Source organism: Siniperca chuatsi, linkage group LG10 (genome assembly GCF_020085105.1).
Source record: "Siniperca chuatsi isolate FFG_IHB_CAS linkage group LG10, ASM2008510v1, whole genome shotgun sequence".
Lineage (NCBI taxonomy): Eukaryota > Metazoa > Chordata > Actinopteri > Centrarchiformes > Sinipercidae > Siniperca > Siniperca chuatsi.
Genome location: NC_058051.1, coordinates 23,759,652 through 23,785,878, shown reverse-complemented (window position 1 = coordinate 23,785,878; position 26,227 = coordinate 23,759,652). Strand labels below are relative to the sequence as shown.

The following is a 26,227-nucleotide window of genomic DNA, read 5'->3' as shown; positions in this document are numbered from 1 at the left end:
CTTGCTAAACAAAAAATAACCCCCAGCCTGCAGTGATTTTAAAATGTAATCCAGCTACTGAAAACTTGAAAATATGATTAACATTTCAATTTGTGTATTATATTTGGTAAAGACTGAAATATATGCTCACTGCAGAAAGAACAAAGGTGCGTTGAATGTGATGAGGAGAAGTCTATTTCCAGTGGAAGAAAGAGTGCCATTGGTGATGCAGTGCGTGGAGGTGTTAGCAGAGAGTACGGCAAACAGTAGATAGTGGATGCCTGAGGTGGCCTTGCTCCCTTGTGAACTCACTCCCACCAACAGTTGTTGTAGGGTCAAACTGTTCATAACTGAAAGGTCATCGATTCTCAACGCTGTGTGGATAATCTCTTACCTGTGGTTGCTGTACAATGTGTAGCTGTGAGTAAATGTGCTTAGTGAGATAAGATATGCAGGGCAGCGGAACTAGGGATGCAAGCAGAAGTAACTCACTTGTAAGTATCCGCTGTATATAGACTTAAGTCATCAATATATTTCACTGTCTTTCTCACCCCTCATACTGTTACCTACTATGATAATCTTCTATAGCAGCTGTAGTTACCCCCCCTCCTCAGTCCCTCCCAAAGATGTACCTTTTCAACATGGATATACTTTCAATGTTAAGCGACTTTAATATTAGTTTTGTTCTAATACATGGAGTATGTCTATAGTTTCATTTCTTTCCAGAGTGAAAATACCATTAAAATCCCTCATGTCTACCTTTCCAGAGCTTTAGTGAGGAGTAGAGGATCAGGGCTTTTTTTTATATGCACTCCAACAAAAGAAACCACTCGCTGGTAAATCTCACAATGAAACAAACATGAAAAATGGATTTTCGGCTGTCACAAACAAAGGTTGTATCCTCTATGCACTGTTGTAGACACTGACAATTTAATAGCCTTATATAATGCATCCAGGAGGCACATTATTTTGACATACATCTTTCTCCACCCCTCCCCTAGACCTCCTCTCAACCATGCTCTCACTAGTGTCACTGCTGCTCCACTGCAGTGCCAATGGGAAGTGGCGTACAGCCTCAGCCCGAGGCAACTCCACATCTGGAGCTCAGTAAAACCACTTTGTCCTGCTGTTGTTACACATGCCACTGTGACGTTGAAGGACCTCTGGCCACCCTGTAAAACACCAGAAACTTCCTCTATAGCCTTCAAAGTGGATTTTCTTTGCTTTATTGGCTTTTGTAGCTCCAAGAGGCAAAGCTTGTTCACCTGTCCTGTATCATATATTTTACCAGAAATAAACTATTCGTGTAGAAAAAATATATTCTTAAGTAAATTAATCTAAGGACAATCAGTGCCCTAATTATTACTGTATGCTCACAGCTACAAATAGGTTTAACATTTTTCAGTATTTCCCATTTATTTCCTCTTCCAGGCTATGAATTATTCATAAGAGAGAGCTCCTTTAAGCTTGTGGATATTTGTTTAAACAGCATGTTTAATTGAAGTCTTTCAGCCAATTCTGTGCAGGGGCTATGGTTTGTGGTCACAACGCTTATATGCAAAATGAATTTCGGTGGCCCACAGCTTAATTAATTAGCCAGCTTTCTCTCTCAAAACTATGCCAGCTGATTGTTGCCTTAGTCCGAATCCCCAAGCGTTAATAAAAAGGGTGTGAAAGGAAGACAAAGTTCACGGCTCTGCGAGTATCGCAGTGTTGAGGTCACAGCTGTTTTTGGTAAAGTTGGGAAAATGAAAAACTAAATTTCTTTCCATTTATTTTAACCCTTACCTGCATGAGTTTTGTGTTTTTCCAAATATTCCTACATACGTATGGTCTTTAGAGACCCATCGCTTATTTAACACAAATTGAGAACATACTATTAACAATAGTAACCCCTCCCCCAAAGCCATTTATTTGTTTTTTTTCCCAATCATTTATAGATGCCAAAAAACTACTTCAAGACCATAGTGATATATATTTTAACATAGCCTATTATATTCTACACATATACCTACTGTATATATACGGTATATACTAAACTGTGTTACAAGTTACACAGGTATTCTAACTGCTCAATGACTTGCACAGGCCAAACACAAATTAGTCAGCACCTCACAAATCTCAGTCACTGTCTTGTGGTCATTGCTACATGGTTGTGCACACTGCTAGCAGTAGTCCGCTATTTTGCTGTCAAGCCAATGACCTATGAGCTAGCAATGGTGTACTCATGCTCCATTTCTGTTTCAGAAATATCTGACTGATCATTCGGCACAAAAATATAATCCTCATCATCAGGCACATCTTCATTTTTAGATTTACTGTCATCAAAACCCTACAATATCAAAAAAGTGCTTCATTCCTGTCACCATCATGTTACTGTGACAAGTAACATAAACAAACATCTTCATTCTTGTTGTTCACATTTAAAGGCTGCAAATCAATCAGTGTGCTCCAGTCTCTGTTTTTCTGTCTTCATTCTTCTGTCTGCATTAATTCATAGTATCAGTTACCAAGGGCCAAACAAGAAAACACATTACCTGCTATTTCCTGCTCCCTGCATATCTTGAAAAGAAGAAAACAACACTATTACAATACAGTAAAGCTAAATATTAGAACAAGCCTAAGAGTCTACAACCATGCTAGCAGCTCTGTGAGACTATAGGCTACTTATGCACAGCTGTGCTTTGAGCTAAATGCTAACATGCTCACAATGACAATGCTGACGATATAATGTTTACCATGTTCACTATCTTAGCATGTAAGCATGCTAACATTTGCCAATTAGCACTAAACACAAAGCACAGCATGAATCTCATTAGTCCATTCCATCCATCCATTAGCTATACGGACTTATCCTTGAGGGTCGCAGGGGTCCTGAAGCCAATCTCAGCTGACATTGGGCGAGCAGTGGTGTACACCCTGGACAGGTCGCCAGTCAATTCACACCTACGGGCAATTAAGAGTCGCCAAGAACCCAACCTGTATGTCTTTGGTCTTTGGAAGGCGCATTCTGTGTCATTAGTTTTGCAGGTATTTGGTCATAAACCCATGTATTGGGCCACTTAAAAGTTTGACCTGATGATGCCACTAAAGGAAAAGTTAAGGGATCATAAAAATTGTTACAATTCATCCTGAGGGAAACATGAATGTCTTTACAAAAAAAGATTGTTATTGCAGTCCATCCAGTAGTTGTTGAGATATTTCAGTCTGGACAAAATGAATGGGCCGACCAAGTGAGCCATGCCGCTATAGCATGGCTACAAAAAAGGATTTCCAACAATTTCAACATTCTGCCACCAGAAAATTGTTAGAAACAAATAGTTTAAGGAATAGCTGGGGCTTAAGGGCTTAATTTAATAAAATTAATAAAGTAGACAGGGTGTAATATTGACCTCAGGTCTCTAAGGAGCTGAGGTATGCAAATGTCAACATTAAACAGCAGTACATGAGCTGGGCTAGCCGGACAAACACAGTTCATTACAGTCAACAACTGACACACTGCCAAATTTTTATGGGTGGGACTCAAATCAATGTTCTGCAATTTGTGAGACATAAACTGTAAGTATGGTGTATTATACTAATAAGTCTGTAATTATTTGGATCATAGGATGGAATGAACAAAAGAAATTTGTGTACTAAACCAAACGTCCTGTACCAAACAGCTTGTGAGGAGTATATGTACTGTTACAACCCAAATTAATAAGTACATTTATGTTACAGCACTGCTACCATGAATTGCAGCCCCTGGCCAAATTGTTTCTCCAAAAATCATCACGACTGCACATAAAGGAGGCTTGTAGTTAAGAGACGTTTGCAGTTTAATAACTGCAGAGAATAGCGGAACATAATTTGCCCCAGAATGGCATTATTAGTTGATCATTTCAAACCACTTTGCTTCTGTTGGGTATGAGAAGCAGAGCATCCTCTTGGGGTCATTAGCAAGATTTTAAGACCCTTGCTTTGTTTAGTAGTTAGCAGCAATTTTCTAAATATATTGTTGTTACAGCTGACATAGCTGAAGGATAGTTGACTCTATAACCTTGAGTCCTGATTAAAACATTCAGTTTGCTCTTGGTGGGAATTGTTGGGTCTCTGTAAATAATATTAAAAAGAGTACAGTTTAGACCTGCTCTATAGGAAAAGTGCAATGAGATCACTTCTGTTATGAATTGGTGCTATATAAATACAATTCAATTGAATTGAATTGAATCCAGAAATAAAAAAAAAAAAAAAAAGCTCAGCTATTACAGATATTATTCTTTTTGTTGTGTGCAAACAGCAAACCAAATAAGTGTTTTTTCTCATATTAAACAATGCTCTGGAAAGTTGAGTCTGCTGAACATTTAGAACTAGCTCTGACTGAAAATGAATTAGAGGCTTCTTAACAGAGTTTATGGATTACATTAATTTTTCACATTAATTAATTTGTAATGATGATGTTAGGTGTAATTAGTATTAAACTTTCATTACTGTGAATTATGCATCTGCATTAGACCAAGGGTGGGTTTAGAAACTTTTGAATGTGGGGGGCCTGATTGGTGCACAGTTTTAAGGGGGGGGGGGCACAATTGTAAAATCAATAAAACTTTAAATATGATTCACATTTAAAGGCCTGGTTCTTTTAAATAATAAACTGTACATTATTAATAGTTACATTGTTTTTTCATTGTAATAAATGAACTTTGAATATTCTAATCTGAAATAATATCTATATATAGCTACTATTTGTAACATATTGACAATACATATTGTTAGACAATGGGCCCTAAACACAGACATGACGCAAAATGACTTGTTTTACTTGTCTGATCCGTTCGGTCCAATAACATTTGGAAAGTCTAGAAGAGCTGAACGATTAAATAATTTTATCCCCATTCAAATTAGCAGAGGGCTAAACTGTATGTTAGCCGGCTCAGTCAAGTTAAAGGAAACGCTAGTGCACTTGCTCCTGTGGGGCTGTACAATGCGGAAGCTATGTGGACGATCCAGGTTATTTTTTTCCCGGAAGTCAAACTTTTTTGGCTTCATTCACCACTGAGTAGCTTTCATAGGAATGAATAGGCCCACCTCCAATGCTGTATCCAGTTCTCTTTATACATCCCTGGGCAGCACCCAGTGCTTGTGAGATGTGCCTCATCCTCTTGCCGGTGTCTTCGACGGCATATGACAGGTACAATAACTTAGCTTGGAAAATAGCATTTTGGGGCAGTGAATTGATGAATTTACTGTTTATCAGACCACAAATGAGACAAGAATGAAATTGAAAAAATTATAGACACTGCCGGATAGTATTCAGAGCAGTCTGAAGCCTGAGCTTTTTGCTCACAGGGATTACTTTTACATACGTTTACCTCATTATTTGAAACTTTGGCCACGTTTAATATGAACATCCGACATTGTAACATTATATATATGACAGAAAATAAGGGAAAGCGTAATAGGCCCACTTTAATTATTTTATTTTGTGTTTCTTTGTGGTCAATTTTTTTCATCTCTTTTTTTGTAATTTTGCATCTCTTTTTGGTCATTTTGTGTCTCATTTTAGCCTTTTTGCCTCTCTTTTTAGTAGTTTTGTGTCTCTTCTCAGTTGTTTGTCATCTTTTGTTGTTGTTTTACAACTTTTTGCAGTTTTGCTCTTTGTGGTCGTTTCACGTCTCTTTGTAGTCGTTTGAGTGACTTTCCATCAAGAATTGTTAACATTCACTTCATACAGAGGTTCTTGTCCAGGGGCCCTTGGCCAGTACCCCATAGGCCCATTCAGTAATACATCCATGATACTAGCAAGTCTGCTACCTGTCACCTTCTGAGTCTGGTAGGGGGACATCCCTCTGGCCCCACCCCTTCATTAGACAATGATAGGAAAGTGAACACAACTAATCTGAAGCACTTTGCAGCACCATAACTGGACTCTGTCCATTTTTAGCCTTGGGTTGCTGTATTTGGAGTCACAACATTAAACCCACTGAGTTACAGGATAACAGACTACAGTACATGTTGTGCCCGATACAGTGACAACACTTCAAATTTTTCTTGATTAATAACATGGGGGGAAAAACAATCCAACCTTTTATCTTTTGTTCCCATGCCAGAGAATCAAAACAAGCCCTCACAATAGAAAGGATCCCACCATCACCACACTTCACAGTAATTGCTGATGTCAGTGGTTGCACAAGCCTGTGTGGGTTCATGTGTGAGCACTGTTCCTCTTTCATTTTCCCCATGAAACAAAAACTACTGTTAAACTAATGACAGCTTCATGTCCCCACTGTTTGTAAATATCATATCAGGGAGTTCAGACATTCTTGTCTTGTGTGTACTGGGGATTGTTCCAGCAAATATGCTCCCTGCCAAGGTAAAAGGCTACCCTGCTGCTTAGTTTTGTTGCTAACCCACATTATATGGAACTGTAGAGATGTAACAAATTTGTCACAGGACGTTTTTGTCCCTCTCTGACTTTTTCCTTGTGGAGAATTTTCAAGGTGTGGCAGCCCTCAGGCTCTCCCTGCTCTTTAGACGATGAACAGGGTTTTTGTCACTTCACTGTTGGCCATTTGTGGTGGAATTTAGATGTGATTTTGAAGATTTGGTGACCCAGTTGTGAGACACATCGTTTATTAAAATATAGTTAAAACTGGGGCTGCAGATTCAGAGTTATTTCATGTGACTAACAACCCGCCATCCCCGAACGGCGTCAGCGTGAAGAAAAATGACTTCTATTAATTCATCCTCTGTATTTGTAGTGGTGAAAATGGGACCTCATTTCCTCATTTTTGATTTTCTCAATGAAAGAAATATTTCTTGCAGAATGGGAATAATGCTTGAGAGATCATTTCATATGGCATTGCCTTTGTGGTTCCACTAGCCTATTTTGAATGCTTGGCAGGAATATGAAATTCATTATCATTACTTAGACCTCATTAAACTGAAAAGAAGCATCTCAACTTACTAATTGGCTCCAAGGGGGAGGGTAGTATGAGAAATAAGCAAAGTAATTAATATTGGGTTTATCGAGCTCTATTGCAGATTTCATTTTTTTCCCTGCTCTAATATCGCCTTGGTGTGCCACAAGTCTTCTGGCATATTTACACTACAGATCCAATTACCTTTCATGGAGAGACTGGAGTGTGCACATGTAAAAATGGTTGGACAAAAGTGGGAAAATACATTTTGTTAAATATGAACAACATGATGGAAGGATTGACTGAAACATTCCATGTCCCGTCTCACTTGATGAAATTAAATTACAATAAAAAAGCACTACATGTCCTATTATGATCTGATCTGTATCCCGTAATTTAACTAAATTTAATGAAGCAGTCAGTAAAATGAACATATCTACAATGTCTGATTTAAAACATGTTGCTGCAATGCATTCTCATTCCCAGGGCGTCAAATACCGATGTTCTGTCACGCTCCTCTGCATTGTATAAACACGCACAAGGTACCCTTTGGCATTAGGCGGAGGCACCTTCAGAAACGATGTAACGTCATTTAAAAATATTGTTAGGTTTAGGGAAAAAAAGCACTTGGCTAGGCAGTAGGAAGTCACGTGACAAAAGTCATGTCATGTGACATGTAACGTGACTTAAAACATAAAACTTTAAAGTCAGCTTTAACTTTTGGTTAAATGTGGAACACGAATCCAAGTCTCCTGGGTGAAAGTCCAACCAACCCACTGCCTAAAGCAGGCTTTGTCGCTCTTTACATTACGTCACCTGATTTCATTAAGGCTTTCTGACAGCCCTGTGCGTCTAATACAGACACTAAAGGGTACCTTGTGTGTGTTTATATGACGCAGAGGGGCGTGACAAAGCATCGATATTTGACACCTTGAGAACGGGCTGGTTGTATAGGCGCTGAAAATATTTCGCTATACAGCAAGACGTTCTATACCTTTCTTAACTGCAGTAAGATGTGATAAAAATGTTGATCATGTGACACAATCTGCTGTATCATACTGAATAAGTAAAGAACCATCCCTACCAATTTCAGCTTGCAGGTATTGTATAATCATCACCACCGACCCTTCAGAGACATGTCATACAGCATGAAAGGTCATTTAGCCTTTGTATTATGCATTATTACACAGTTTACATGTTGCAGGCACATTGGCACACTGGCCGGCAGTGAGAGGGCCAGCAGTCACATCAGAGGCGAGCAGCTGTTCTCTAAAGGCTCTCTGACTTGACTCTATCTCTGTTTCCTTTTCTTCTCGCTGAATGTAACTCTTTCATCAGAGCAGGCGATCTAAAAATATGAAGCACCAGTTCTGGACATTTGACAGTTGGGGAAAGGGGCTAGAATGAGGGACAGGAAAAGCTTGACATTTAAAAATGAATGACATCTCACTGACGGAAGAGATATTTTTACATTGCAATTTTTCTGTTTGCCCATTTTCAAAATGCTCTGCAGTGAGTGTGTGCTACAAGGGTATGATGTAGATAGAGTGCCTTTGTTTATATGTGATTAATGGACATGAAAGCTGCTGTGTGACTGCTGTTGTTCAGCACGTCGCTGTCATGCTCAACAAGCCACACATCTCCACCATAAAAACCAAATAACCACAGGCATTTAAAGCATTTAATGCCCTTGATCAGGACCAGTCTTGCAGTGTCCTGGGCCTGTTTTGTGTGTGACAAAAGAGACAACAGGCTTTGAGGCTCACATGCAAATGCAAAACCCATTCCCTACCACTCGCTGCTTCCTCTGTTCCATGCAGTTTTCATGCATCTTAAAACAACACCAGCTCTGCTCTGTGAGTAGTCATTTTGCATTTCAATAAAGTATCACCCATCTTTGGCCCACTGCACAGGACCAATCTTTCGGCCTCCTTGTGTGACACGCTGTCAAAACCGCCAGCCATATTTCATGAATTTCTATTCTTTTGTTTGTCATGGACAGTGCTTTTTTCAGAGTAGCAATTGGTAGTTTTCTTTGCTTGTAAATTGTTTTGATTCCTCTCTTCGGCAAGCACATGCACTCTCTCTTACGAACACACATGCACACACAAGTGTAAACTTACACATGCATAAAAAAAGAAATCTAGTTTGTTAAGAAAAAACATCCCCATGTGTTCACACCTTTAGTATCTGAAGCTTTTCCCCAACACCGTTAATTCGCAAAATATTTTAAAGACTCAAGTTTACTCAAACGTTTTATAATGGTTTACACCAACACACAAGTCCTCTGCATTTTCCTCACCTCGAAACACATTTGTCTTGCAGTTTATAGAGCAATATGTCACTCACTTTCACCCTAGCATTTATGTCTAGAATAACAACAGTACTACAGGGACTTCAGATGTTTTCACAGAAGGAAGGGAAAAAAATAGTCACTCAATTTGACACCATGCAGTCACATGTTTTGTGCCTCTCACTGTCTTCCATCTGCATTAATTTGACATTCTCTAATCTGCCGCTCCCATTTCCTGTCAGCGATAGAACTGCCGTAGCCTGCTGGGTTGGATGTCTGCAGAGAGCATGCACGGAGAAAGTGGAGCCTATTATGGGTCACCTTGGATGCATTTCCCATTAAAAGGTGACAGGCATGCTGCTCTAAAACACGGACTGCTGTGGTTTTGAGATCAAGGCCTGTTGTCTCTTGTAAATGACTTTTAAGTTACAAAATAATTAATCACAGGTAATACGAACTCTATGTTTGCATGGACTCTGAGTCTGAGAGTTATTCAGATGTTACACAGTTAAGATATATTATCACATGGCACTTAAATGTGCATGTGAGTGTGCACATTCAGTGCAGGGTGTACACATAGTACCACTGGCTGCCAATCACTGGAATCCAAAGCCGCAGGAGAGAGACAGGTTACCTGCTAAATTGAGTCCCTTAGGCTTTCCATTTGGTTTGTGTATAGAGTGTAACAGTGACTACTCTTACTGCTATCCTCTCAGTCATATGCTGTATTCATTAAACCCACATATTTCACTTGGATTTTAAGGTTTTCCCCAAATGAGAGGAATCAGTGCTCAGAATCCCTCTATGAATTGCACATATAGTATTCTTTCATGTACACACTGTGTCAAACGCCTGGAACAGATGGCAGAGGAGTGTTGCCATTCAGACGGTATACTTGCTATCAGCTCTCCAGAGACAACCACACAGTCTGGGCTCATTACAGTAGACAGCGAGTCATTGCATACTTATTGCATACTGACATTTCTATTGAGATATACTGACCATTTTCCTCTGCGCAATGGCTGTTTCATCACATTTGAAGAACCATTTACTGGTCCCACATGAACTCTGCTCACATTCATTAGGCAGGCAGAATCGCAGATCCACAGAAATTCAGAATCGGCAGTACACGTTCACACACGATTTGACAGCATTTGCCTTCATCCAGGCTTGCTGTCCATAACTCATTGGTTTTTGATGCAGTGTTATTGGCATCCAGGGTGACTCAGTGTGCCAGAGACCGTCAACACAACTGCACTTGCTCTCCATCCAGCAGCTGAGACACCGCTGATGCCAGGTGTTGTCATTTGTGTAGATAATAGCATTACAGTTAAGTGCTCTGACAAATTTCCATGTGATAAACTTGAACTGAACAGATTCCTCTGTGAGAAGTTGTGTAGAGTGCCAGAGGGTTTGTTAGGTTTTACAAAAGCCACTTTACTCTCACTGTTAAATTTATTTTGCAGTAACTGTCAACACACTGTTACATCTTGATTTGCAGACATAAAAGAAGACGTTAGTCACTTTGTGATACGCAAAGAATACAATACAATAGAATAAAAGACCAAGACAGACTGAAAAAGTTGGCACAGTAAGACAGAAGAGTCTGACAGCCTGCTATAGCTTTAAATGATGAGAAAATCATGAGACAGGCCTACTAGATAGTATACAATGACTGCCATTAAGGAATGCTATTCATTCTTGACCTTGGAAACAGCAGTTGAGAAAACAATCTCACCACAAGGTCTATTTGTGAAATTTTTTACTTGTACTTAAGGCTGAGTACTTTTTCCAACTCTGCATTTATAATTCAAATTATTGGTTTTCTACAAGTAAAATATACTGTATACTGCAGTGATTATGAAATCAATCTCACTACTAGGTCTGGAACTTTTGATCACATCACATTGTCTTCATCAGCCCAGTTGTCATGGACTTGTAGATGTTAAAATAAATGTAAAAAAAAACAAAACAGCTTTACAGCTAACACGGACGAGAAGTCCTTAAAGTGCATTTGAACATCTAGTGGTGGAAGACATATTGGAATCCTTTACTAAGTAAAAGTAATACTACGACTATGTAAAAAATACTACTCACAACTAAAAGTCCTGCATTCAAAATAAGTATTTTCAGAAACTTTACTTAAAGCAATTACAAGGAACTTTCATTTTGGCGACCCCTGTGGACAAAAGTAGTAGTCTTTCCACCGCCTTGTGTCGTAAAGATCTTGATCTGGCTAGTGCGTGCATTTGTGCAGCAAAGGGCCACAGGCTGAATTCAAACCCAGGCTGCTGCGATAAGGACTCAGCTTTGTACATGGGTCACGTGCTCTACCAGGTGAACTACTGGGGCGCCCAGAAAGGCGCCCTTTTAAGATTTTTAATTCTATTTTTCTTTTTTAAACACAGCATAGGATGCATAGCAATGAGCTAATGTATCTATTTGTGGCTATTTAAGATTAATAATTGTAATATGATGATGGTGAAACAAATTAAACTTTGTTTTAGTACTGTTCATGCGCCTAGGTTGTAAGCCTACTACTAACAGATTTGGTTGCTCAGTAATAAAAATTTAGTTGAGAAAGCTAAAGTTATCAACAGTCCCTAGTAATGTTATGTCTTCATAATAATAAGCCAACAGCAAGATATAGCTCGGCAGCAAGGCCAACATATACAGTAATGTTACGTTATAAGCCAGTTGTATTAAAGTAATGTCCACCATGACCTACACCTCCATGGACTGTACACAGCCAAATATAATGGACATATTACATACCTGTCTAGGAGGAAGAGGACCAATTCAGGATTAGTTTTGAATCCTTTCAAATCCCGCAATTCTCTCCATCTGTTGAATGACAGGCTGACTTGTGTTTTCGCCCGTGCTCTATCACTGTAGCGTTTAGCTTTTTTTGTTCTTCCAGCCATAAGCACAAAATATAACGTCAATAATAAAACGAGAGAAATCTCGTCCTGCTCCCTTTTAATCGGCTAACGTACTAGCCTACTCACTGCGAAACTTTGCCTGGGAAAATTTAAACATAGGCTCTTCCTGTCTGGAATCGGACCCCGGGACAGGCATTTAGAATAACTATTTAGAAATAGTCTTCTCGCTGATGGTCTCGTTTGCTTATGTAGGTCAAATAGAGGAATCAGTGTTAAATTGAGACTGTTTCATAACAAGCTATACTCCTTGTGGCTGGTTTAAAGTATCAAAGTAAAAGTAATGTAGAGGCCCATTTTTTTATAGATTTTAATATTGGATTATTATTACTATTTTAATGTCTAAGAAGCATTTTACTGTTACAACTGGCTGAAGTGGACCTATTTTTAACTTTGTTATATAGTGTTGGGCAGTTCAATCTAACAGTCCAAAAGTCCCAATCTTGAAAAGAAAATTCAGGCCATAATTGGGTCCTAAAAAACTTTTCATAAAACAAGTGAATAAATCTGTTAGTAAGGTTAAAAAAAGTAAGGTTTTTAATTCAAATGAACCTGTCCAAAGAACTGGCTCTATCTTGAAACAAGAGAGTATGACACATGTAGCTGCACTAGAATCATGAAAAATGTAACTTTTTAGAAAATAATTAAAACAAATTGATTTGCATGGAAAGTAAAATAAAGTGGTTAGGACGCAAATGACTTGATAAGAAGGAGATTTTAGTAGGAAACAAATACATCATAATTTAAAAGGTGATCATATGTTGTGTATGAAAAAAGTAACTAATAACTAAAATTCTATATTCTATATTCTTTAGTGGAGTAGAAGTGTGTAGAAGTATCATGAAATGGAAACACTGAAGTAAAGTACAAGTACCTCAAATTTGTACTTAAGTACTGTACTTGAGTAAATGTACTTAGTTACATTCCACCACTGTGGAAACCACATGTACAATTCCTTGACAACTATAAGTATAACATTTTTAAGAGAAAGCCTGACCTTTTTTAAAAAGGAATCTGACTCTTGTGAGTCCTCCAACTTTTGGGAAGTGCAAATCAGTGGAGTAGCCCTTGAAGTACAGTACTTGAGTATGTGCACATATTAAATTTATTACAGAAAGTAATTTTGTTGAATAAACATGCAATTGCAGTGAAGTGTTTTCCAATTAAAATGCTTTAATTTGGCTAAATATTAAAGTGCTCCTAATGTTGAATTCTAATTCATAAAAATGGGTTGTGACATCTGTAACCTTAGAATACATGAAAAGGCCCTTGGTCCGCTAAGTCAGAGAATAAGTTACTCTAATCTGAGGCCGAGAACAATAGCAGAAGAGACAGAGAACAGAAAATTTGGACCGTGGACTGCAATACTAAATACAACATATGTTCATTGTTCTCAAGCAGGATTTTTTTTCTGCAGCCAGAACAGACTAACCAAAGAAATCTCAGCACAGGAAATAAATCAACATAAGAAACCAAGCAACACCAGGAACAAATCATCTCAGACAGCATGACTGAACCTCCACATCATATAGCACAAAGTTATGACTTTTACACCTCTTTCAGACCTAAAAATGAGCTGTGCCCTGTTGGGTGCAGGTTGTAGGTGGTCACCTCGTTTCTTGACAGCCTCTGTTTCCCAGCTCAGAGTAATGAAGAGGCAGGAGCACAGAGCATGGCAACAAAAACAGTCCAGTTCCAGTTGAGACCCTCTGCTTCTGTGTGACCCCTGACCCAACAAATGGCAATTTCTGCGTGACCCTTGTTCCCTGTCAATCAGTATGTTGCTGGGGAGACAACACAAGTACACACACACACACACACACACACACACACTCTCTCTTTCACACCTTGAAGCTGTTTGTCATTTGGGAGACTGACTTTGTTCATAGCCACTGATAATGGGGGAAAATGGAAATACAGAAAACAATTATACCCTTGCATGGCTCCAGCCTTCACCTGATGAGAGCGTTCATTTCCAGCCATGTTATTCTCCATCTCCCTCTGAAATATTTATAATGCAAAGATGTGGTCCCGGAGCATGCAGCGTGTTGTTCTCGCAGGCTGAAACCATGGGTGAACTTGAAGAGTGCTCGTCAGTGTTGCATAGCATTTGTTTAAAGGTACCCAGTACACCTGCCAGCTGGAAATACCACGCTGATTTACATTTTTATTTGATTTTAATGTATTCTTCTGAGGTGATGATTTCCAAATATAGAGAATCCCGATTCTTTGCTAGCAACAAGCAGTGCAAGTTAATTCTGTTGAGTAGTGTGTTTTTAATAGATCAAAGAGGAAATCTGGGGCTGTCTTATGCAATTAGGGAGATGCATTAAGAAGAACAAACCCCTGTGGGCTGTTGTTTTCAAATGATGCCCCACTGCTTCCACTGGTACATCACGATTATCGTTGTGCAGACATGCCCTTTTGTTGAGTGCATCAGACAGCAGGCAACATTCTCCCAGACCGGCTACAAGATCTGGATATTTTTCAGTTAAACCAAAGGCTGTTGATGTTTTCTGAAATACAGAGCCAGGAGTCATGATAACCCCAAGAAACTCAACAGACTTGGCAAGAAGCAGGAAAAAGACAGGATTTCTTAATTCTTTCTTTCCCCTGTGTTGAAATATGGCTATTAATTTAGTTGCGTAAACTCACTTATCCAATCAACACCTTGACACTAGTTCTGTTAATTAATATTTGTCATTTACTTCAGTATGAGCAGATTTACAACCAGGCACTGCAAATATACTTTATATCCACTCGGGAGAAACACCGAATCCTAAATGAAGTGCGATCAAGTTTATCACAATATAATTCTGACTTCTCTTGAGGTTTTATGCACATGAGAGAAGATTATGATCTTTTCTTAAATAGTGCAATGTGGTAGAAAGGAGAGAATAAAGTGTGAGACGAGCCCACTGATCTATCCAGCAGGTTGAGTGTTGGTTAATCCCCTCAGGAGCTCACACGATGGCTTAATTATATCTAGAAATTGACACAACTCTCGCTCTCTCTGGCCTTTTTGAATTTAAGCTACTTTATGGCTTAGTTTGGCTGGTTTAAATCGTGGGCTGAACAAATATTCTATGTAACACAGCAGTCTCCACAATGGCAACACTTTTTTGGGCAAATCTGAAAATTACTTTGTAAATCATTTAGTTTATGAAACGCCCCAAACAATGTGAAAAATACCCATTACAAGTTCTGAGAGTCCAAGATGACATGTTCAAATGTCTTGTTTTGTCCGACCAACAGTCACCAACCCGGTAACACTTTAACCATTCGTTACTGTAATCCATTCATTAAACAGTTAATAAATGGTTTATAACACACTATAATGTAGTTGTACACAGATATAAGGACTTTCCTTAGTGTATATTAATGTACAGTATTTGTAAAATATGTATTATCATATTAAGACAAATGTTATGTTATTATAACTATTTAATTATTAATTAATAATTAATTAATAATTTTAATAATTATTATTTACGATGTTGTCATTCATTATCTGTTTTTACACCAACCTCCATACTTATGAGTGGCCAAAGGAGGAGTTATAGCTATTGAAAAATTTTATAGAACACAGAAATGCTGCAAATCCTAACACTTAAAAAGCAGGAACAAGCAAATATTTTCCATTTTTCTTGATGAAACAACTAAAATAAGATAATAATAAGAGTTTATTATCAAAATTGTTGCAGACACATTTTCTGTCGGTCGTCTAATCAATTAATCGACCACTTGTTTCAGTTTACATATCATTATACAGTATGTGATTACAACTGTGCTATATTATGTTTTAAAGCATGAAGGAGGCATTATAGTTGTGGACAAATAAAAATGTCTTTATATCTGCTTACAACTATGTTATTGTGTGTTGTAATGGTTTATATGCTACTTATAAATGTTAATTAGGGAATGTTGAAATAAGGACTAATCAATTGTCACCACTTGGCTTCATATTGATTGAATTATGATTACCTGAACTGCAGTGATTCGATGCTGTATGCTGTTCGAACCACAGCAGGTTTTCTCGTAAGATAGTGTCCACAGCTGCATTTTTGCCTCTAAGAAACTCTGCATCAGGAGAGCCTCACAGACCAAAATATTCAAATGTAGTAAAGCGATATATGCAAATCCAGCCACGACACATTTCACAAACCCACAGCTCATTGTCAAACATTACTTCAAATCACTTTGCTGGCAAAATACTGGATACTTTTTCCCCCTATCACTGCTCTTTCTCTCGACAACCTCCTTGATCTTGTGTCATGCTGACGGGTGTAATTGTCAGATGGTCCTTGCTGCACAACTCTCATATGTGGAGAGTCTGGGCACAGTGGGTGGGAGAGGCCAGCGGTTGAGGTGGGTCAAGTCCGTTCGGTCCAGTCCTCTTATCCTTCAGGGCACAGCCAGTAGTTTGGTGATAATTGCATGGTGGAGCCAGTGTTCATATTCATGATAACCCTGAAGCAGGTGTCTCCTCCTGCGAATAGTCTTTTTTTCTGCCTGCATTCACACATCTCTTCATCATCATTTTACATTCATCGAGCTGCAGGGGCCTTGCTCGCTCAAAGAGTGTAAAGCACAATTATTCTTGTTTACAACAAATTTCTGTGATGTTTTACAGTTATTTTACTGCAAGAAATGAACCTGCGAATATAAAGAATTTATGAATAGGGACATTGTAAATTAAGCATGAGATACATGCCATTAAAATACATTTTCAAAATGTTCAAAATTATAAGTAGAAATGTGGATATGACAGTCAGTGGTGGAGGAAGTATTCAGATCTTTTACTTAAGTACCAGTACTACAAATGAAAAAAATACTCTGTGTTATCAGTTTAAACGAGATAAATCTGAGGGGTCGTGGGATGATTAATGGGAGAGGAAAGAAGAAAAAACTAAGTTCTACAACACAAATATGTTTTCATTTTTTGGATGTTTTTGTAATCTTCCCTTTTTTGTGACATATTGGATATTATGAACAGTTATTTAAATGAAACCATCAGAGAAGTTCAGAGGGGAAGTGTCTCTTTGATGGAACTGCTAACAACTCATAGACATCTAAAACGTGACAAAGGGTCCAAACCAGAAAACAGTGAAAAATGTCCATCGAGTTTCACATAAACTAACGTCTTCAAATGTCTTGATATTCAGTCTACAATAGAACAGAGGAAAGCAGAAAATCCTTGCACTGGATAAACTGGCACCAGAGAATACTTTGTATTTTTGCTTAGAAATTACTTAAACAATAAATCAATTTTCATAATAGTTGTCGATTAATTTTCTGACAATCGACTTATCAATTAAATTACTAATCGCTACGCTCTTATTTAGTGGAGTAAAAAGGTATAAAGTAGCATAAAATACAAACACTCAAGTAAAGTACAAGTACCTCAAAATTACAGTACTGAAGTAAATGTACTTTCCACCATTTAGCCACAAATGTCCACACGGTGAGGTGTTCAAATGTTCTCAGAAAGCAAAATGTGGCTCTGTTTGATCACCTCTGAGATGCTGTCTTAATGAAGTTTGATGTCTGTTTTTTCCTTTCTTATCAGAGGGGGGCACATGTGAAGTAATTGCTGCTCACAGATGCTGTAATAAGAATCGTATTGAGGAGCGGTCACAGACAGTCAAGTGTTCTTGTCTGCCGGGGAAGGTGGCTGGAACCACCAGAAACAGACCTTCATGTGTCGACGGTGAGTATTTTAGCAGATGAAAATATAAAATATCAGGTTTTACTACAATTCTGTCCTAAAGTTGCATGAGGATTTTTTTTTCATTTGCTTGCAATACAGGAAAAGAATTATTTCTATTTTTATATTCAATTCAACTAAACATTTACTGTAATATATAAAAAAGAGAAACCCTGTCAGACAAAACTGCTATGTTTTGGAAAGATACAGAGATTTGTTTAAATAAAAGCCCATGCAGTCACCCATGCAAATGCCTTGTCCCAGATAAGATTAACATTATCTGGGATAATGTCACATCCAAATTCGGTTGCTGACAGACAGCAGAAGGTGTCTGCAGGGGTAAACTTTACTCCAACAGCAGACAGTCAAACACTGCTGCTGAATATAGCACATAAAGCAAAGAGATGTAGAGGAAAGTGGCTGTTGATTACATAGGTACCTTGTAGATATTTTATGATGGTTTTATACATGCTTTGATAAATGTCTGTTACACAGGCTCAATCCCTTGTAAGAAATGGATTTGGTGCTCAGGTCTGACACAACTAAAACACATATTAGTGTTAGGAAAACCTCTCACCTGCAGCTTTTATCCTAAATCCTTTTGCAAATATTACTGCAATCTCAGAGCGGACTGGGGAAATTTGAGGTCTCTCGATGTCAGCTCTGACAGATTCTTTTCCTCTGTCACACATTACAAACCATTTACTGACTACTTACCCTGTATTTAAGGCAATTTTCTCTCCTGACGGCAGAAATGTGGCATGCATTAAAGTCAAGTCACAGTCACACCACTCACTCAATGAAAAGCCTCAGATCCACCCTCTGCAATAAATGCATATGGCAAAGAATTCACATTGTAATATGCAACAGTTTTGCACAAGTTGTCTAAAGCATACATATACAGCCAACAGCCATCTGTGACAAGACGCATTTAATAATTAGAATTAGACACCCCTGCCTAATGGCCAACTATCTGTAAACTGCCGGGCTGTGCTATCTGGTTTTGCACTCTGTTAGGGGGAAAGTTACCTGCATCACCATTTCTCTTGTCTTTGTTGCCTGTAGCATCCATAGTAATTGGGAAGTGGTGGTGTGAGATGGAGCCTTGCCTGGAGGGGGAGGAATGCAAGACACTCCCTGACAACTCAGGCTGGATGTGCTACGCCGGCAACAAGATCAAAACCACGAGGGTAAGGACACTCGCTGTGGCATCAACAACACAGCATAGTTTTTGGGATTGAATTTCGCTGCAAATTGACTTGTTAACAACACGGTCTAACCCCTCAATTTCCTACTTCTTGTTCTTGTCAGAACACTCAGCCATACACAACATCAACATACTAACACTTTGTGGAAAGGATGCGAGGAAACGCCTCTGGTGAAAAGGTTAATCTGCAGGTCAGCCTCTTTATTTATACTGGAACACTGCTATGCTAATTAATTTCTCAGCTTCTAATTAATTCATTGCTAAGCTTTGTAAAGGGCAAAACACACAATTCATATTGATTTATGTGATTTTTTACATCTTCCTAAATACGTCTTTCCCTCTCGTTTCAGCACTGTCACAGGACCAATTATCACAAAGACAATGAACCTATTGTTGCTTTAAGAAATGTGAACACTTCTCAGATTAAAGTGTAAAAAGATGTAGAATACATAAAGCACATCCTGCTCAAGGCTACTGAAAATACTGACGCTCCAAGCTACCTGCGGGGAACTTCATCATAACCTTGTAATGAATATATTTTCATCATTTCTTTCCAACTTTGAGATGGAATGTGAATGTCTAGACATTTGCATTAATATCTGGAGAGCATCTGACGTCCCTCCTCAGACATCAGTAAAAGAGATGTTCACTACAAAGCACCAAACAGGACAGGAATACATCAAAAGACATGGGATGAGCAAGTACAGTAGTTGACAGCCCTCAGGTTTTTCTTTTTTTTTAAATATTGTAAGAGGAAAATATTGTACATAAATTGTTTGTCCTTTCTTGTGTACATGAACTTTATTTATGGTGGTGGTGAAAAACAATCATTCGAATCCCTGAATGCAGTCTTAATCTTCCCTCTTGTTGCCCACAAAGCCCAACACAGCCAAAGTTTGATGAGTTCAAGGGTGTGACATTAAGATGAAATAGATGCATTGTGAGAGAGATGTTTTACAAACACAGCTTGTGTGTCTTGATTATGTAAATTTTACCATTTGTTTGTATGGTACTTGTATGCCTTTGATCACCTCTTAAATGGCTTTACCAGTTGAATTTGGTAACGTGTCAGCTACCCTGAAACTGATTGATTCACCAAAAATGTGATACCAGTATACTGAAATGTTTCGATACTTGAAATGCCTTATTTGTGTCAAATCATTCAAATGATGATATAGTACATATGAAGCCATCTATTGAAATGTGCTGAAATTTCATTAAAGTCATTGTTCCTGTACCTAATGTGAGTGCATCCTTGCTACTGCCCTCACAGATGTCAGTTACCAATGTTAAATCATAGTAATCACAAATCTGAATACAATTTGATGCTAAAATAGTTAAACCGCTGCTTTAAGAAAAGTGATTGACATTTTCAATTCAATTCAATTTTATTTATATAGCGCCAGTTCGTAACAGAAGTTATCTCATTGCACTTTTCCCATAGAGCAGGTCTAGACTGTACTCTTTATAATATTTTTGGGACATGTGCTTGTTTGATTTCTTGCTGAGAGCTACACGAGAAAATTAATACCACTGTCATGTCTGTACGGTAAATATAAAGTGGGAGCCAGGCCACGGTTAGCTTAGCTTAGCATAAAGACTGGAAACAAGGGGAAACATTGTACAAGGTAAAAAAAAATCCGCCTACCAGCACCTCTAAAGCTCACTAGTTAACATGTTATGTCTCATTTGTTTAATGCAACAAAAACCAAAGTGTGAAAATGGCAAGTTGTGGTTTTACAGAAGGTAATCAGTCGAAGTATAGAGAGCCAAAGTGAAACCGGAACTTCAGGGTTCTTTTCAGAAGTAAGAAAACCTCATTCAAAATCATACTGACATGCAAATAACTAAAAATCTAACCTAATCTATGTGGTTAACTCCATATGCTTAGATGAAGATGGTAATTACAAAAAAGATCTAATGTTGTTGTTTATTCAACATTTCTGTTTTTAGAGGCATTTAATGAATATGTTTCCCAGAAAACCACACCGGTAAATTTTCACAGGAGCTGTGGTTTTTGTATGTTCTCAAAGTATTGTGGTTTAAGTTTATTAAAATTGCCAAGGTAGCTGTTTCTAATAGGGTGCTGTAGTGGATAATATGACACAGAATATGGATAGTAAAACCCAAGAACAGGAAGTCCGATGAAAGAAATGCTGAAGGAGAGATTATGTTGAGTTACAGAAGCTAGTGGAATGGAGGCTAGCCTGGACATCACGTCACGATTATGGTTCTCTATTTCTTGGCTTGGAGCAGTGACTTCCTGGAGTCTTGTCGTCATTGTGAACTTGCCAGTACACTTTGGTTTTTGTACGGATTGAACAAACGAGATATAACAATGATAATAATAATGTTAATTAGTGAGTTTTAGAGGTGTTGGTAAGTGGATTTTCTTATCTTTGGACAGAGCCAGGCGAGCTTCCCCGTTCCCAGTCTTTATGCTAAGCTAAGCTAATGGTCTCCTGGCTATAGTTTCACATTTAATAGACAAATATGAGAGTAGTGTCAGTCTTCTCATCTAACTCTCGGCAAAAAAGCGAATAACTGTATTTCCCAAAATGTCAAACTATTTCTTTAATCCTAATCATCTCAACCGAAAACATCTCATTCACCCCCTTCAGACTTGTATCTTTAAGCCTGACACCCAGGTTATTACCTGGAGTTACTCTTGCTCTCTATACACACAGGTATATAAAGCTAAGAACGATTACACACACAGATGACACTTTGATGCAGTATCACAGTGGGAGACTGGCTATTGCTTTCACAGCCTCTGCCCCTAGGGAGTTATTCCAGGAGGAACTCTGGGTGACTGTTAGTGCTGTGAGGGATGTCATCTATCTTCTGGAAAAATTAAAGTTTACTTAATATTCAGCTTTGCTTGCTTGTCTATTCATTCAAATGCACCAGTTCTCCCATTCATGAGATAAAAATATAAATGATTGATATTTTTTTATTTTCCTTTAATGTCATCTGCTTTTAAACTTTTAAAGAATTTTGTCTCACCATCTGACCTATTTGCACCATGATCTGCCAAATTCATCAATGTTTGGATCAAGAATAGAGAGCCTCTGTTTCACTATCCTCTTACACAGTTTATTTAAGCATTTCTTTTATCGGTTTCTCTGATATGATGTGATACTGGGTATCTGCTATTGTAACTGCTAGTGAAATTTGAGCACCTTGTCATTTTGAAGATAAAACAGTGATTATTTTTGGTAGCATTCAACAATGACAGCTCCCGTGAGTCACTCAAAATCCCCGTCCCATTTTTACCTCAGCACTCCGAACGTTACTCCGTGGTTCGGTCACATAGCATTCCCTAATGTTTCCCGAAACATAGTTTTTTACCCGTTATCCAGAAGCATGCTGCTTCCTCAAATGCATTTTCGTGATCTCACAGATGTCTGCTTTCTACCCTAAGAGATAGAATGGTCGTCCATGGTGAAACCAGTGTTTAAATCCAATACTTTCACAGACTGTGTGGCTCCGCTCACTCTTCTTCTTCTCTAGAACATGCGCTAAGTCCATTGCACAGGCCGCGGCAGTGACTGGCGCAGTCTGTCCATTGGTTTTGCCTCCGGGCAAATATTTCATCTTTCTGTCGAGAAATCTGTTGGGTCACAAAAATACCTCTGAAGATAGAACCTGCTGCTGTATAACAGGTGAAATAAATAAGGATTTGACTTTTCCCATAAGTTTGCATAAGGAACGCTTGTATGTGACAGAATTAGAGTGAAGTATGGTGTGCCGAGATCACAAATGGAGCTGTCAAAACCCCAAACCCAGTATACATGTCAGCTTTTTAGAAAGACTTATGAAAGAAATCCACTATACAAAAATACAGTGCATAAGCAAGTGAAACAGAAGGATACGGAGTGTGAATTTGACTCAGTTAAGAACTTTGATGAGACAACCATTAGAAGGAGGACATTGTACTGCAAATCCAGGTGTAGTTGTATTAGGGATCAAATGAGAATCAATAGGCATCTGAATGGCATGTATTCACTGTTTACCCGCTGTGTTTCTGCCCTTGCACTTGTTGTCTGTTGGCTCCATCTGTGCTGTGGATCGTGCTGCATAAACACAGATGCCAAATTACAGCACATGTCCATCATCCATTGTGCTGAAATTAGGCCTACACCATTTGTCTACACATTGCTGCATGAATACACGAAAATGCTGTTTAGGTCTTGGTTTATTTGCTTCAGGCTATCGCAATTTGAACTAGCATTTGAAATAATGTTCTGTCCAACATGGGATCGCTAAATGGGCATAATATGTGCAACAAGGCAGCAAGCAGCATCTCATTTTCTGTCAGTCGTCGGAGTGGCTCTCTGGGCTGCCGCTTTAGGCTCTGATGTCTCACGTCAAGCTGCAGAACAGTGAGAAATAAGACACAAGTGATGATGATGTGCCCTGACTTCTTTTTTATGATGCACCAGGGACGTCCTGGGAATTGAGGCTCCCATGGGTTTGTTCTGAAGAACACATTTCATTCAAAACACTCAGACAGTCTAGTCATGCTCCATTCTCTGCACTTGGAAGTCGCTACTCTGTTTCCATGAATATCAAGGTGCAACTTAAAGCAACAGGATATGATGATAAAGTGTGAAATAACTCCTATCAAGACAAACTCCCCACACACCGATATGCTTGAGAGAAGATGCCTTTTTATTAGTAGTGTATAAAATTAACTGCATGGCTGTTGCAAAAGCTAGACTACACACGAGAAACTGCAAGGTACACACATATACAGTATACACTAAGAATTTAACAACGTAAAAGTTGCTAACTTCTCTTCGCAGTTGTTTTCTGTGGCATCAAGCAATCGGCAAAATTACCCAGTCTAATCACATCCTGTAACCGAGAACTGTCTCCACTGCCCCTGCAGGATTCTTGGATTTCAAAGTCAAGGTAACGCGGACTAAACTGGATTCTAATTAAAGTTGACATCAGGTGCCTCGTGCTCCTTTCCCCCTCCTCCTCAGGCTTTCATCTAAATGATTCATGCAGAGAACACCAGGCCTTTCATGCCGTTAGGTCCTCACAAAGGAATAACAACTTGATCACACAAAGCAAACAAAGACAGATTTACAATGACACAGGCACAGTGTCTGTTGCACCGGGTTATATCAAATTATGTCAGACCGATGCTGAGGCACTCAGCTGACATTTTGTGTTTTTGTAGGGATGTTTTTACAGATTTTCATGCTGACAAATGTGAGAATAATTAAATCAGAGGGCTAAAAATTGTTTTCTAATTGAATCACACTGCATCATGAAGACAGAATACAACAAAATGTTAAGTTTCCTAGTGTGGTAAATTAAAATAGGGTGTGACCTGCTGAGAACCTGACGTGATGGTTTGGAAATGAACGTGACACGTGTGTGTCGGCCATATGTTGTGCGCTGGAGTGAAGTGGATCAGTTCTGGGTAAGAGCATCACCTAAATGCCTAACGGAAACATGAAATTGAATCCTTCTCTGAAATTGCAGATGATACAGGTAGGCTAAATAATTGCTGAATAGAGAGATGAATACTTGGAGATGAATACTTACCCCCCCCCCCCTTATAAGTGGGAAGAGGATTTATCTCTGTGTGAGCCTGCCTTGAATTAAAGATGAGCTCCCCCTGCCTTTTGTCAAGCTATTGTGAACAACACAGCATATAGTACACAATAACTACAGGTATGCAAAAATAGGTTTGGTATTATAGTTCAGCTTTGTGGAGCTGAACAGACTTACCATTACATGGAAGTGCCTCCAGGCTGCATGAGAGGGCTGTGTGCTCTTATTATTCCTATATTGGAATTGCAGGCTGAAAATCTTATCTCTGAAAAAGCTGAAAATGAGTTGAAGTTGCGCTGCTAATGAATACTAACAACTTCATCCAGGCTGGTAGTTTGGTTTCTAATTTCTCAGCCTTGAACATAAAAAGGTTTGACTTTAGAAAGGACTGAAAGTACATAATGTTAACAACGAAATGAGTAAGATCCACTCATTCATGTCTGTCCTTCAACATTTTTAGAAAGGGATACTATTGTGTTTATCACCAAGAAACTGTCTGTCTGAGATTTGTATTTGCTTGTTTGTTTTAATGACGGACAATGACATAATGTGAGCGTCATCTGTTGAGGCGAAGGACTTGAAATGAGCAGCGGCCGACTCGTGTCCAATCCTTCCTCCTCACTATGGTGTCTTGCTGTAGGTTATTTTCTTCCTCAACACTCTGGCCTCACCCTTACGGTTGACTTTAATGGAGACTGACAGTAAATCACAATTACCCATACAAGACACTTTAAAAATAGTTTAAGAAATTAGGCTGCCCTAATGTGAAGGTTGAACACATGACCCGCGCTGAACAGTGTCCTGTGAGGGCACATAGTATGAAAGTTGAGACCCTAAAGAGGATAGGGTTCTAGTCATGGATTTACACCTTTGTCCTTATTTGTCCCTAAAATATGGGAAACATTCTGCAATGGAAGGATAAGTTTTTAGGTGGGAAAATATGTTGCTCATAAAAAGATATTTTTGGCTTATTAAAAAACACAAAAACTTATATTTAATTATAAAGATAAATGTAATCCAAAACTCTTTGAGGTGAGAAGTTAAACGTTAGTGGTGTGAAGATCACGCCCTGGAACATAGAGGGGTTCCATCTGAAAAAATATAACATAATGATTTTATTGATGCTTCCTTGTCCTAATTTAGTCCCAATCTATAAAGGAATAGTTCGACATTTTGGGACGTGCACTCATTCACTTTCTTAATGAGAGTTAGATGAGAAGATCGATACCACTTTGATGACTGTGTGTTAAGTATGAAGCAAGAGTCAGCAGATGGTTATCTTAGCTTAGCATAAAAACCAGGAAATGGAAACAGAGGGAAATAGCTACCCTCGCTCTGTCCGAAAGTAACAAAACCCGCCTACCAGCATCTCTAAAGCTCACTAAACAATACATTATATTTTGCTTGTTTAATTTATACAAAAACCTAAGTGTAAAAATAACAATTTGTAGTTCAGAAGGTTGTGTGCAAGACTCTTTCTTGGCCAGATGCAGTGACTTCCTGGAGTCCCTGCTGGTTGCCTGGAAACCACAGCAACGACAAGACTCCAGGAAGAAATAGTAATAGTCCTGCACTGAACCACAGGTAAAACCACAAATTGTGTGTAAAACCAGTGAAATGAAACCTTATTAT

The 26,227-nt window shown here is 38.6% G+C and overlaps 1 protein-coding gene across 4 annotated transcripts in view; it reads left to right on the top strand.

The window, feature by feature from the left end:
• Positions 1-21,898, top strand: part of LOC122883480 (chemokine-like protein TAFA-1) — a 28,214-nt gene extending 6,316 nt beyond the window's left edge. For all 4 annotated transcript variants that reach the window (XM_044212213.1, XM_044212216.1, XM_044212215.1 and 1 more), the window contains exons 3-6: positions 17,680-17,820; positions 18,883-19,007; positions 19,129-19,215; positions 19,375-21,898. In XM_044212213.1, the coding sequence (XP_044068148.1) occupies positions 17,680-17,820; positions 18,883-19,007; positions 19,129-19,161 (299 nt within the window). In that variant the 3' untranslated portion in view covers positions 19,162-19,215; positions 19,375-21,898. The remainder of the gene's footprint in view (positions 1-17,679; positions 17,821-18,882; positions 19,008-19,128; positions 19,216-19,374) is intronic.
• Positions 21,899-26,227: the final 4,329 nt, after the last annotated feature.